Source organism: Moschus berezovskii, chromosome 20, assembly GCF_049115385.1.
Source record: "Moschus berezovskii isolate FMDL1 chromosome 20, NW_MosBer_1.0, whole genome shotgun sequence".
NCBI classification, from domain to species: domain Eukaryota; kingdom Metazoa; phylum Chordata; class Mammalia; order Artiodactyla; family Moschidae; genus Moschus; species Moschus berezovskii.
Genome location: NC_142479.1, coordinates 30582948 through 30597948, shown reverse-complemented (window position 1 = coordinate 30597948; position 15001 = coordinate 30582948). Strand labels below are relative to the sequence as shown.

At 51.9% G+C, this 15001-nt stretch overlaps 1 protein-coding gene across 1 annotated transcript in view; it reads left to right on the top strand.

The window, feature by feature from the left end:
• Window positions 1–15001, top strand: part of RAB11FIP4 (RAB11 family interacting protein 4) — a 110071-nt gene that overhangs the window by 19873 nt on the left and 75197 nt on the right. Inside the window, exons 2-3 of the mRNA XM_055401441.2 lie at window positions 9126–9213; window positions 11027–11115. Of these exons, the coding sequence (XP_055257416.2) occupies window positions 9126–9213; window positions 11027–11115 (177 nt within the window). The remainder of the gene's footprint in view (window positions 1–9125; window positions 9214–11026; window positions 11116–15001) is intronic.

Sequence of the window (15001 nt, the reverse complement as noted above, 5' to 3'; positions counted from 1 at the left end):
CTCCTGGGCTGGCACCTTCAGGGGCTCAGAATTATCGTCCAGGACCTAACCTCATTCCATCAGCTCCCCCAGTTAGGCCCAGGGTGGTGTCCCCTCTCCAGAAGGGCAAGAAGTGGGGGGAGCATTTCCTGTGAGTTGTTTTTTTTCCCCATCATCAAGGAAAACCTCTCCCAGAAGCCTCCTACGGAGGGGGGAGGGGTTTCCTCGTGTCTCATTGGTCAGAAGTGTACAACATGCTTTTGCTTAAACCAATCACTGGCAAGGGGGCTGAGCCCACCTGTCTGGCTTGGTCCAGTCAGGACTCATACCCTGGAGTTGAGGTGCCCCAAGACACCTGGTCCAGGAGAGGTGGGCAGCCACCTCGGCCACGTCAGGGCTGCCCAAAGGGGAGTGGGCAGAGTAGGGGCAGCATGGAGGTGACCAACGAGATCTGCCTCAGTCCATGTCCTCATTTCTTGACTTTATAGAAGACAGGAAGTAAAAGAGTCAGGGTGAATAAGCCCCCAGGCTCACACTCCAGGGTCCCCATGCCATTTATTTACTGGGTCCCTAGTGAAGCTGTGTTAGATAAAGACATTTGCTACCAGCCCTTTACTCCATCTGTCTCTCTCTGATTTTCTTCTCTTTATCTGCCTAACTCCTTACCCCTCCAACCATGGACTTCCTGGGAAAAACATTACAATCCTACGGACATCAGAGTGGAAGAGACCCTCAATATTAATGGCATCAGTGGCTTCAATTCAAATGGGGAAACTGAGGCCCAGAGAGGGAGGGGTCTCCCCAAGACCTCTCTGTGAGGTCACTAATGGCAGAGTTAGCACGGGACTGAGGGCCAAGAAAGCACAGCAAATCTGAGACTCACAAAAAGGCTTGGAGCCCACCCTACTGGCATGTGACTTGTGCAGTCACACGGGGTTTAATGCTCTGCAGTCACTATCTTGAAATTCCAAATAAAATTTTAAATGAAGGGTCTTACGTTTCCACTTGCTCTGGCACAAATTACAAAGCTGACCCTGAGCCCCCAACTCTCGACTCCTCATGGCGCTTCCTACAAGGCGCACTCCCCCACCCACCTGTGGTCCAGTCAGCAAGTCTGACTGACTCCATGGGACAGCTCTTCCCAGGGAGGAGAGCAGGCTTCCGGAGGCTGGGGGTGGTCCCCAGCGGAGCCAGGGGCGCAGAACCTGACAGGACCCCTTGGGAATCCCTCCCTCATCTCCAGCTGGCTTGGCCTGACTTCCCTCCTCTCCGCTCCCTGCAGAAAATTAACAGAGAGGGCTGGGGGCTGCCCCCCCCAACCTCTGTGCCCTTTGTCCTTTGGACTGGGGGTGTGGGCTCCAGAATACAGGGCCCCATTGTGTGCCCTGATGGCAGGCAGCTGGGCTGCCTGGGAAAGTGGATAAACAAGCAGTCCTGAGCGAGTGCCCCTGAGGCCCGAGGGAAGGACAGAATCCCCTGGGGTGGTGGGAGTAAGATGGGAGGGACCAGCTCTGGAAGCAGTGCGATGTGTGAAATGCTCAAAACAACACCCGACACCTAGGCAGTGCTCTTCAGCTGGGGGCCTTGGAACTTGTGACTGTCACTGCTAGGTCTGTGACACTGGGGATGAAGTACCGCCTCCTGGGCGTGGCTTCCAAGCCCTTCTTCAGACCCTGTGCCCTCTCTTCCTGGCCTCATCCGTGATGACACTCAGCTTCCCATATGCCCTCATGGCCTCCCTCACCCCAGAACTCTAGCCTTGGCTGGTACCCCCTCGCTCCGCTGCTCCCTTGGCTGCCTGCCACACCTTTCCCCACCAGCCTCTCCCAGCGGAATCCTGCCGGTCCTGGATTCAGGATGCCCCGGGCCATGTTCCTTACCCCGGTGTCCCTCTCTCTGGAGCTCTTGGCTCCAGCAGCTGCCTCACCGCCTCCGGGGGTCTTCTCCCCAGAAGCACGCAGAAGGCAGACTAGGCTGGCGGTGGGGAGCAAGACTCCCAGCGGTGGTCTCCCATCAGAGCTGACAGCACATCCTGGCTCAGCCCAGGGTCCTCCAGGGGCCTAAGCCTCCCCGCTTGACTGGCCACCTGACTTTGCAGCTGCTTTTTTATGCTCGGGAGTTTCAACTCCATCTGACTTCAAGCCTAGTCCTGGAATTCCCTTTGATGGTGCAGAAAACTTCAGGGGCTCAGCTAAGCCAGGTGTCCACAAATGACCCCGGTTTCAGGAAGGGAAGCAGCCTGGGAGGATGGAGAACTTGGGGTTTAGGGGTTACCATGCAAACTGGGAAGGAGAGCAGAGGCCTGTCTAAAAGAGTATGCTCTAGGACTTCCCTGGGGTCCAGTGACTAAGACTCCTAAAGCAAAGGGCTGGGTTCGATCCCTGGTCAGGGAACTAGATCCCACATTCCACAATTAAAGACCCATATGCCTCCACAAAGATCAAAAATCTTGCATGCCGTACCTAAGACTCGGCGCAGCCAAATAAATAAGAATAAATATTAAAAAGAGAGAGAGGGTATGCTGTGACTCAATAGTGGCGCACTATTGCTGTGGGGAAGTATAAGCCCAGTGTTCCCAAATCCTTAAGAAAAGCCAGATATCCCACTCTGCGTGTGCAGTTTCCTTGATTTAAAAAGAAATTTTTAAAGAGACTTCCCTGATGGTCAGTGGTTAAGATTCTGCACTTCCAGTGCAAGGGGCGCGGGTTCCATCCCTGGTCATGGAATGAAGAGTCTTCATGCTGCAGCAGCATGGCCACACACACACAAAGTTAGCTTTACAAATAATAAATTTCACTTTTTGTGGGGGAGGGGACATATGATTCCATGAGTTTAAACATTTGCATGGATTCCTATAACCACCACCACAGTCAGGGTACAAAACAGTTCACCCCTCACACATTCCCTGGTGCCGCCCCTTTGTGTTCAAACCGTCTCCTCCTTCCCCTTGACAACCGCTGATCTGTCCTGATCGTCTTGCCTTTTCCACAGCACTGGAATCGCCATTTGTAACCTTTTGAGACTGGTATCGTTTGCACAGTAAATGCGTTTGAGAGTCTCCCATCTGTTATCAATTGTTCCTTTTTATTACAGAACAATCTGCTTATCCATTCACTGTCTGAGGATATTTGACATGTTTCCAGGTTTTAGCGATGTGTATAATGCTGTTAGACACATTCATGTACAGTTTTTTACGTGTGAACATAAGTTTTTATTTCTCTAGGATAAGGACGTTCCGTTCTATTCCGAACTGGCCGAGAGATTTTATCGTGAATGGATGTTGAATTTGTCGGTTGCTTTGTCTACATCCTTTGAGATGAACATGTGATTTTTATTCTTTGGTCATCTTTAGATTTCATCAGTTAATGGTCAAATATTGAGCTAGCCTTGGTGGATAAACTCCACTCGGGTGTGGCCATGTAAATAAATTAATTAATTAACATATAAAAATAAATAATATATAAGGATAGATTGCATATTCTGTGGGCTTCACAAATGTATAATGACATATTCCATCATTAAACAGTGGTCTCTCAGTATCTGGAGATTGGTTCTAGGACCCACATGGATACCAGCAAACTTCGATGCTCAGGTCCCTAAGTTGGCCCTCTGTTAGCCAAGGTTCCTCAGCATTTGTGGTTCTGCCTCCATAGATTCAACTAACCACAGATCATACAGTATTATCTGCACACCAGCTGTTTCTTCTGTCATCTCCCTGCAGCTTCCAATCCCATCCAATGAATTTTTAATGTTTCAGTTACTTTATTTTTCCATTCCAAAATTTCCATTTGGTTCTTTCTCATAGTTTCTATTCTTCTGAGAATTTCTTTGTTTTCATTTGTTTCAAGAATGCTCACCCTTCCTTCATGGAATACAGTTATGATAACTGCTTTAAAGACTCTGTCTACTAATGACAACATCTGGGTCACCTTGGAGTTGGTGTTTATGATCTTTTCTCTTGTGCATTGCTGAGTTTTTCCTGTCTCTCTGCATTTCGAGTAATTTTGGACTGTGTCCTGGACATTCTGAATATTATGAGACTCTGGGTCCTGTTAATAATACTCCTGCTGCATGCTTAGTAGCTCAGTCCTGTCCAACTCTTTTGCTCAGTCCTATCCAACTCTTTTGCTCAGTCCTATCCAACTCTTACTGGACTGTAGCCTGCCAGGTTCCTCTGCCCATGGAATTTCCCAGGCAAGAATACTGGAGTGGGTTGCCATTTCCTTCTCCAGGGGATCTTCCCAATCCGGGGATCAAACCCTCATCTCCTGTGTCTCCTGCATCAGCAGGCAGATTCTTTACCACTGAGCCACCAGGGAACCCCTAAAAAATACTCTGAAGAATACTGATTTTTGTTTGTTTGATCAGAAAATCAACCCAGTTAGGTTGAAGCCTCAGATCCCAACCTGCCCTCTGAGTAGTCAATTCAGTCTCAAAGACTTTGAAGTGCTATTTGGATCCTCCTCAAATGTACACTCTCCTGGGGCCAGACTGTTCACTGTCTACACTGCAGTTCTGTTCTCAAAGCTTTGGCGTACTCTTTTGGGTTAGTTCCATGTATCTGCAGCTCAGGAATGGGCCCAGGACTTCAAGCACATCTTATCGGATCGTAATCTCAAACTCTGTCTTCTCTGTGATCCCCGCCTCCTCAAACCCCAAGCTTCCAAGAGCCCCTGTTTCCTGGTCCTTTGACTAGAAATCTGAGGTCCTGGCCCCCCTGTGCTGTGTCACACCTCCCAGGACTGGTCCACCTGCAGGTTGTAGGGGTGAGAGGAAAAACAAGAGAGGTCCGAGTAACAGGAATCACCCTTCCCCATTTTGACCAAGTTCCCTCAATTTCCCAAGTTTCTCATTCTACAGAGAAAGATTTTCCTCCTCTCTGAGTTTTAGGTGCCTGCCTGGCTGCTCCCATTCACCTCTGAGACTGGGCCTTGCCTTAGGGTGGGGCTGGGGGGAGGGCTTAGAAAAAGAAACAAGCATGTAGTCTTCCCTGGGTGTCCCGTGGTTAAGATTTAGCCTTCCAATGCAGGGGGTGTGAGTTTGATCCCTGGTTGAGGAGCTAAGATCCTACATGCCTTGCAGCCAAAAAACCCAAGAACATAAAACATGAACAATATTGTAAAAAATTCAATAGACTTTAAAAATGATCCACAGTAAAAAAAAAAAAAAAAAGCATATGTCCCCTTTTCTCTATTCCAAAAGGGTCCCATTTCCTGACCTCTCATCAAAATGAAAGTTTCTTTGCAAATTAAGAAAAAGAAAAGAAACAAAAATTTTTCTTTAAAAAAAAAAAAAATATATATATATATACAGAGTTTCTTTTAGAGCTTTTTCTGTTCATACCTGCTGTGCAGTTCTAGGGTTTGGGCTACCTGAGCCAAGGCTAGGAAACATGTGAGAAAAAGTAAATTAGGGGACTTACCACCATATTCATCTTACTTCAAGTTGTTTGGCTTGTTTGGAGGTTTTATTTTGTTGTTTATGTCTAGTTTTAATTTTTCTCCCAATTTGTCTGCTGTGATTTACTTTTCAGAGTCCTTGTATAGTTGCTTTATGTATTCTGTCCAGAGTTTTTAGTTATAACCAGTGCAAGAGACAGAGTGTAGAGCTACTGACTCCATCTTAACCTGAACCAGAAGCCTTTTGGATCTTGGCATTTCATTTTAAATATTTAAATGTGTCTACAAGCTGCATTTAGGATGTTAGTTGGAGACTTGTGCTTTAGCAAGTCAGCATTTGAAATTCTATTATCTAGTGAGTGAAGTCACTCAGTCGTGTCCGACTCTTTGCGACCCCGTGGACTGTACTCCGTCCATGGGATTCTCCAGGCAAGAATACTGGAGTGGGTTGTCATTTCCTTCTCCAATTATCTAGTATTTCAAATCCTTTAAACATTGAAAAAAAATTTTTTTTGGCCATGTCACAGGCGTGTGGGATCTCAGTTCCCTAACCAAAGATTGAACCCAGGCCCACAGCAGTGAAAGTGTCGAGTCCTAACCACTGGACCGCCAGGGAATTCCCTAAATATATCAAATTCTTAAACAAAGGTTCTCTGGACCCAATTTTTTTAGGTGAAAAAGAGTAGAATTGGGAATTCTCTGGCTAAGTCTCAGCACTTTCACTATTGTGGGCCATGGGTTTGATCCCAGGTCAGGGAACTAAGGCCCCACAAGCTGCATGGCATGTCCAAAAACAGAGAGAGGAGAATACAGATTTATCCTTTCTCTGGTCAGAGCAAGCCCCACACTTGTGATAATAATAGTGAGTATCATTATATTAGTAGAAATAATAGTCATTATTGGTTAAGAGCATGAACTCTGGGGCCAGGCATCCTGTGTTCAAATCCCAACTCTACCTCTTACTAGCTGTGTGACCTTGACCCTGAATGAGCCTTCCTGAGCCTCAGTGTCCTCACCTGAACAATGGGAATAATAATAGCATCTTCTTCTGAAGTGGTTGTAAGGCTTCCATGAGTTCATATGTATACAGTGCTCAGAGCTGGCCTGGCATCAGAGAGGAGTTACTAAGCATTTGTTTGATTAATAATTTAATCGCTAACATTTATTAGAACTGCAGACTGAGCCAGCTTATCTCCCTTGTTCAGATAATAGCTTGCCTGTGTCCGTCTGGCTTGCAGATGTCCAAATTGGGGAGGCGTGGGTGGCTGGGTGATCTGGCTGATGATCAATCAGAGGGCAGCAGCAGTGATGCTCCAAACATCGTCTGGCCTGAGATAGAAGAGCTATGACCCGGGGAGGAATGAGTGGGGGAGAAAATCAGCCTGAAGAGAAAGGCAACAGAAATAGAAGGGTAAGCCTGGTAATTGAGTGGCCGGAAAAAGGAGGATCAATATTTCACTGCCAGGGAAACTGATTGCTCCCCTGGCAGCCAGCTCCGCGGCCCAGCTGTGTGCGCGCCAGCAACAACAGCTGCTCCTACAGCCCCTGCCAGGCCCAGTGCGCCCACCCCTCCCACCTGGGAGCCCGCAGGGCAGTGCAACCCCGCCCTGCGTGGTGTGTGTGCCCCACACAGGTTGTGAACTGGGGTCCCGGTTCACCGCGAAGACCATGTGTGCGTGCTAAGTTGCTTCAGTCTGACTCTCTGCAACCCCATGGACTGTACCTCAGCAGGCTCCTCTGTCCATAGGATTCTCCTGGCAAGAATACTGGAGTGGGTTGCCATGCCCTCCTCCAGGGATCTTCCCAACCCAGGGATCGAACCCACATCTCTTAGTCTCCTGCATTGGCAGGTGGGTTCTTTACCCCTAGCGCCAAACTGGAAAGCCCAAAGACCACATGTGCGTGGTTATATACCATACTCACCTTGTGACCTTGAGCAAGCCCCTCTCCATCCCTGGACCTTGGCTTCCTCATCTGTAAAATCAAGGGCTGGTTCAGCTGAATCCCCCACCACACACACCCAGGGGTACTGGCAAAAGCTTATCTAGTGTCCAGGAAGGCTGACACTCTTGGTGATCTAGGTGAGGGGAGTCCAGCCATAGAGACTCCTTCCATACATAAGCAGCCAGGAGAGAGAAAGAACATTTTGGTGCAGACAGCCTGGCAAGAGCTGCCTCTGGGAAGTGCAGGGTCAGCGGGACCTGGGGTCAAGGAGGAGTTACTACTATAGGAACTGCCTAAATGTCAGAGTCTCAGTTTCCTCCACAATAATGGGAGACTATAACAGTAGCCACTGTTAAGGTTGTTGTAAGGATCAGATGAGACTAGTCCGCCAGAGTTTGTGGCAAGCCCTTGGTGAGCTCTGTCTTTTAAAGGGCTGTACAATTAAAATAAGCCATTTTTTACTGGGCTTCCCTAATGGCTCAGACAGTAAGAATCTGCCTGCAATGCGGGAAACCCGGGTTCAATCCCTGGGTCAAAAAGATCCCCTGGCGAAGGGACTGATCAAACTTAAAGACAACTTACATTAAAAAAAGAAAATTAAAAAAACCAAACGACTGTACAGCAGTTGGTGTGCCACCTGATTCATACCCACTGTGTTCTGAGACCTTCCCTCTTTGAAGACCCTGTGGGAGTCCTGGGCCCACAGCTCAGGGGCGTTCCAGGGACTTTGCAGGGACCCTCATCTATCTGCCTGTCATCAAGGACCCTGGCACCTCTGCTCCAGGCTGGTTTTCCCCGGAGGCAGGGGGATGGACAGCCTGCCCCCCTCCCCCAGTGTCTCCCAGCCCTGAGGAGTCAGGGACTCCACCCACTGACTACAGAATCCACAGCCTGCCTCTCCTTACATGGATCTGAGGTTGAGATCAACCTCCGCATCAGCCATTCAACACTCCAGGGTGACTCTGACCTTGACCCTCATCAGGGATAATTAAAGCATAGCTCCCGGCCTTGGAGAGGATTGTAGGGGTGAACACCGGGAGCCCAAGCCCATCCCTGCATTCATAGCCCCCCTACATGAGGGCAGGAGGAAAGGAGGCGGGGCACCGGCCTGGAGGGCGGGTGGGCTCCCCGCAGCCCTGCAGGTGGCACCTGGGCATCGCTTTCTCAGAAGCCACGTCACTGCCTGGCAGTGTCAGAGGCTGCCTGAGTGATGGGCAGGGCGGCGGCCGGGAGTTGGTAGGAGGCCACCTTCCTCCTTCCCTGGGATTCTTCTGGCCTTTCCTGAGGGCCCTCTGGGTGCCAGGTTCACTGGCGGGGAGGTTACAGAAACAGGATGTAACCTCTGCCCACCCTTCACCCCCAGACTCACACTCGGTGGAGAAGCCTGGTAAGCACGCTTGGAGACGCAGGAGAGGTGCTTTTCCGTGTCGGGTCTTCCCTTGCCATTCATCTTCCAGAGCCCACTGGGCACGTCCCCCTAATTGCAGGGGGCTCCAGAGCCTTCATTTTCCACATGCCAGTCTTTGCAGAAATAACTTAGAGATGGAAGCTCCGCCCAAACAAACCCGGGTTCTGAGCACTGTGGGAAGGGATTTGCTTTTCCTCACTCATGCTGTCCGTCACCTCAGAATAAAGTGGGCCCCCATAGTCTGGGGCGGGCACTGACCCCACTGAGGGGGCAAGGGCTAGGAGAGGACCACCGGTGTCCCCTTGGCTCAGGTGGAGCCCTCTCCCCTGGCCAGCCTCACCCCAGCTCTGGGGCATCCTGGGGGCCTCACACCTGTCCCTCCTTCCTTCCCACAGGTGGAAAAACTCGTGAAGTATTTGGATCCCAACGACCTGGGGAGAATCAACTTCAAGGACTTTTGCCGAGGGGTGTTTGCCATGAAAGGTGAGGTCTTCTGGCAGAGGGGGTCCCAAGGGCTCCCGGGATCCTGTTTGTCTGGGAGGCTGATGTGGCTTGGGTGTCAGCTCAGATTCTCCCCATGGGGGTCCTCGGAGCCAGGATGTGTTCCAGAAGTGGGCGCCGCCCTGGACTCCCCAGGAGGGGCTAGAGAGACCGGGCCTTGGGCTCCCACAGCTGCATGCGCTGGGGAAGGGCGATGCGTGGCTCTGAATCTCTGCCCTGGAGTCCCACGCCTGGAGCCAGGACTCGCCGGACAGTCATCTCTGGCCTTCTGGTGCCTGTCCCTCGCCCTGGAACGGCTCCCTCTTGGCTGTCCTTTCCTCTATCTCCCTCCATCTCCTGAGGATGCTCGTCTCCCTCGAGGATGATCAGACCCCTGAGGAGTTTCCCAGGACGCGAGACTTCCAGTTTTAAAGCCAGGACAGTTCTGGGCAGACCTGGATGGAGCTGGTCCCCTCATCTCCCGCCCTCCCTTCTGAGTTCCCTTCATTTGTTCCATCCCCCCATCGCTCCTCCTAACTCCTCCGAATTCCTTCGTTTCTTCCCTTTGAAACCATTAGTTCCTAAGTCGTGTCCCACTCTTTTGCAGCCCCATGGACTGTAGCCCACCAGGCTCCTCTGTCCATGGGATTTCCCAGGCAAGAATACCAGAGTGGGTTGCCATTTCCTTCTCCAGGGACTCTTCCCAACCCAGGGATCGAACCCTTGTCTCTTACATAGCAGGCAGATTCTTTACCACTGAGCCACCAAGGAAACCCTTAATTAACTAGAGCAGCTCACAAAACTCAGAAAAACATTTTATTTACTAGATTACCAATATATTGCAAAGAATACAACTCAGGAACAGCCAGATGGGAGGTGGGGCCAGAGCTGGGGAAGGTGTCCCGCGTGTACACCTTCTGGAGGGCACCACTCTCCCCAAATCTCCACGTGTGTGCCAACCTGGAAGCTCTGTCACCTGGTCCTTTGTGGAGGCTTCATTATAGTTATAAACAATTAAATCTTTGGCCACTGGCGACTGATCCAACCTGCAGGCCTTCTCCCCTCCCTGCACTGAAAGTTCAGTCCTCTAATCACCTGGCTGCTTCTCCTGGTGACCAGCCCCATTCTTGGGTGGGTTCACAAGTCACCTCATTAACATAAAATGATTCCTTTTTCACTCTCAACATGTAGGAAACTCCGAGGGTTTTGGGAGCTGTGAGGCGGGAAATGTTTGAAGTCCAAAATGAAGACCAAATATATATTTCTTATAAGTCACAGTATCACACACTTTTTCTTAGATATGATTTGGGGGCATTTGCTCAGGGGAGGGAGGCCGCTGTGTAATGAATCAGCAGGAGGTAGCACCTTCCTGAAGTTGGTCCTATCCTCAATGTTCTGGAGTTCGCAGGGCTGTGAAAGGTCCTGCAAACTCTGTATGTGTTTGGAGTCCCTGGAGCCAGGCAGGTACTGTGTGGTCTTACATCCTCTCCTCCAGGAAGGCCTCCTGGATTCTCTTTACCCGTGGCTTGCCCTCCACATTTGCGAGTTTCTTTTCTGTGTGTTCCCTATTGAGGTTAATCCCAGTGGAAAAACATCTGGAGGGCAAAAGCTTGTCTCACCTCCCTCCACCCAGCCCTGGCCTGGCTTCTTTGCAAACTGGGTGCCCCATCTCTGCGTTTGAATGATCAGCTGGTCTCTTGGAGATGGGTTATCTGCCTCCCGGCAGCCCTACCCACACAAGGCTCATTCATCAGGAGCAAAGCTGTTGGGCTGGGCTCAAGCCCTGACCCTCCTCTGTCTGTCTGTCCATCCACAGGGTGTGAGGAGCTGCTGAAGGATGTGCTGTCTGTGGACAGCGCCGGGACACTGCCCTGCGCACCCGAGATCCCAGACTGTGTGGAGCAGGTAAGAGGGCGGCTGCGGGGAGGGGAGGGGAGCCTCCAGCCGCCCACCTCGGTCTTCTTGCCTTTGCTTCACGTTTTTGGTGTCAGGAAGACACCAGAGCCCCCTCTGAGGGCCCTCTGGCTTCAAAATCAAGAAGTAGACTTTGAAATCGGAGCAGCACAAGCCACAGCAGAGGGTAGGGGGGCTGGGGGCCCTCACGGGGCACCTTCACCCAGCTCTGTGCAACAAGGAGGAGCTGAGTCCCAGAGGGCAAGTGTCAGCTGGAGGTCAACAGCAGGCGGGGTGACAGTGTCTCTCTTTTCTCTGACGCCAGCTGGGTGTCCAGCAGCTCAGTTCAACTCTGACACTAATGCCCAGTGTTAGTGCAGGCCCCGGGCCAGCGCCCCTGTCTCACCAAACCACCCCAGTCGGGGGCAGCCGCAAAGGGGCTGGGCCGGCTGCAACCGCCGGGGTTCCCACAACCCCCTCCAGCAGAGCAACTTACAGAAGTCAGGAAGACGCTGTGTTTATGATTATTGCTCTATTATAAGGACACAATTCGCAAAAGATGCATAGGGCGAGGTATGGGGGCGGAGCGGGGCCTCTCCAGGGCGGTGTGTCACCAATCCGGAAGCCCCGAGTCTCATTGCTCCAGGGTTTTCCTGTCCCATCTCCAGTCCTCTCACCTCCTGCGGTTGGGGGAGTGTGGAGCTGAAGATCCCAACTTGCGAATCACCTGCTTTTGTCTTTCTGGTGACCAGCCCCGTCCTGAGGCTCACTGGGGGCCCTGCCTCCTTAGCATGAACTCAGGACGGGTTGAAAGGGGCTCCTAATGAATGATCAAAGTCACTCAGAAAGTTCCAAGGGTTTTAGGAGCAGGACAAGGACCACAGGTCCCCAGGGCGCTGTCTCACTGTCATCGTCGCCTAATGGTGTGTTCACTGGTGAGCTGTGATCATTTCCCCCAAATACTTGCAGCTGCATCTTTCAGATGACACAGGTCACCAGGCCTGAACTGAGAGTCTGGGCTGTCAGTTCTGAACTGACAGAGGGTCCCTTTGGCTGAGACTCCCGGAACTGGAAAATGATTATCTTGGTTTCCCATCCAGGCTGGCTCCAGAACCTCTCCTCCACCCTCTGGTTGGTGCTTCGCCTGGACCCGCAATCCAGGAGTATTTTCTGTAACTGAAGGAGGCTCAGGACCCCAGCGGTCAGTCGCTTTGGCCAGTGGCGCACCTCTTGGGGTCCAGCTGAGTGGGGGGGTCAGGCTTAGAAATGGGGGAGGGGGGCTGTGGACCAAGAACACTGCCTGCCGTGTCCGGAGCAAAGGATGCTGTGGCCATGACACCATCAGCTACTGCACCCTTTGCCCCCCTCTCTAAGCAGTGCGCCCTTAGGGATGAAATGGAGAAAGCAGGGTCCTGGCCATAAATTGCTAAAGTGAGCGTGAAAGTGTTAGTCACTCAGTCGTGTCCGACTCTGAGACCCCATGGACTGTAGCCCACCAGGCTCCTCTGTCCATGGGATTCTCCAGGCAAGAATACTGGAGTGGGTTGCCATGCCCTTCTCCAGGGGATCTTCCCGACTCAGGGATCAAATCGGGTCTCCTGCATTACAGGCAGATTCTTTACCATCTAAGCCACCAGGGAAGCCCCTAAATAGCTAAGGTGCATGTCCAAAAAATGATTTCAATGAGCTCTGACTCTTGCACCTTCCCATACATAGAAAAGTGCCAAAGCGCCAAATTCATTAACTTGAGATGTCTTTCTTCAGTTGATAGTAATCTTTTGACATTCTGACTCCATGGTTTTTGGTTTGTTTTGCAAGACTCCTGTGTATCCTGGCCCCTCATTACCTCTTAGGAACAGTCCAGCAGAGCTTTCTGAGAGACTATCTCTCAGGTTTAAGTCCTCAGTAAATCGCCGAGTAAAACCTAATTCTCAGCTTTTAGGTTGTGCATATTTTTTTCAGTTGACAGGGCCATAATGCCCAGAAACTGCCCAACAAAATGGTGTTAGAGAAGGCCAAGGCTCAAAAGTGGCGGAGACCAGGTGTAGGCCAGGACCTCCAAGGTAGGGCTCAGGTGGTTGGACCCCAGGGTGTTGTGCCCAAAACAGGGGCCTGCAGGGATGAGTGAAGCGAGTTGACTCCAGGAGCCACAGAGGCCAACAGTGAGGGCTCCAGGCCTGCCTTGGGAGGGCCAGTGGATGTGGAGTGTAGATGTATGTGGGCAGAGGACCCTAAAAGCAGGACAAACAGGTAGTGCCCCGGAGCTCTGGGGAGTGAGCCCCTTGTCGATTGAACAGGAAGCAAGCTGAGGACGTGGGCCGTGAGGCCATTCAAAACTGCATCCACACTCCATTTTGGCCACTGCCTAGCCTGCAGGCCCAGGCATGTTATGTCAACCCCTCTGAGCCTCAGGTCCCGGAGTTCTGAAGCAGGGCTCGCCATACCCGTCTGGTGATTCCATTAGAAAACTGGCTGCTAATACAAGAGAATCCCCTTCCCTCCACGTGTGGTGTTTTGGAGATTGGTATGAGAAACAGGCTGAAGTCCACATCTTTCTTTCACCCTTGGATAGTGTTTCAAACTCACGTCAAAATAAAGACCTGCGTGTGGGGAGCTGGAGGCCAGAGTGGAGCCCCAGCTGGGTTTCCCCACCAGCCAGCTGCCCCGGGGCCGGTCCCAATCCTGCAGCCGTGGGCTGCTTTCATGGCCTCCACACTAGGCTGTCTGCACTGGCAGGTGTAGAAGAGGGGAGAGGTGGGCCTGGAGCAGTTGGCCTCTGAGAGGGTGCTCCTCTTTTTCAAGCAGCATTGTTATTTTATAGAATCTGGGGGTTACAGAAAAGCAGAGAGACCAGGTCAATGGAATCTCAGCACACTAACACTCCCACAGCACCTCTCTCGGGACTTTAGGTGTAAGCCTGTCCCGGGAACTCTTTTATGCCCCTCGTGTAGGTCTGGCCCTTACAGGGGGCTCCGGTGGCCGGAGCCCAGCAAGGTGGCTGTTGATCACTACATGTGCTGGGCAGCCTGGGGGGCAGCGTCCATGATTGAGGCTCTGTTCCTCACCACGGGGTCCTGGGTACTGGGAGGGGAGGGGGACAGTGCAAAGCCAGCCTGCTGGGCCAGTAGGCTCCCATAGGGAGGGGTTGAGAAGGCCTGGGGAACTCCATGGACAGAGGAGCCTGGCTACAGTCCTGGAGGCCCCGTGATGTGACTGAAGCCCTTCCTGGGCAGCTGTGGGGTCCATTTGGCTGAAGGCCAGGAGGGGCGAGACCACGGCTACTCAGGTTTGGAGGTGCCGAGGGGGCCGACACGGGGCCAGTCCTCATCCTGCAGTCCTGCTCCCTCAGCACCCTGCTGTGTCCCTCATGTCCCCTAGGGGTCAGCTCGAAACCGACCAAGCCAGAGCGCGCCTGGATGGTTACTTGGGCTTCCCAGGTGCCAGTCGGGGAGGAGGGGTTTGGGACCAAGTGTGGATGACGATGATGACACAGGGTGGTGGGACCATAGGAGCCTGCCCTCCTAGCCTTTACCGCCCACCCCCCACTCTCAGGGTGGGGCGGGGACCTCGTAAAGTAGTGAAGTAGTGAAATGCTTTGTGTGCTGGTTGGTAAACTGACTCAAACCCTGTATCCTTAGGGCACCCGGCCCCACTCACCCCTCTTCCAGGTCCCTCAACCGCCCCCCACCATTGACTATCACCGCGGAGGCTCTGGGCCTGCTGTCCAGTGCGAGTCCATCTGGGTAGGTGGCTTCTGCATCCCACCAGCCCTTTTTTCTCTCTGCTGGTGGAAAACTCACTCTCGCCTCCATGTCGCTGTTTTTGGTGAAGGATAATATCTGGCATTTTCCTAATGTTGCCGGTCGTTCACACTGCTACTGCGGAATAGTCCCTCTTT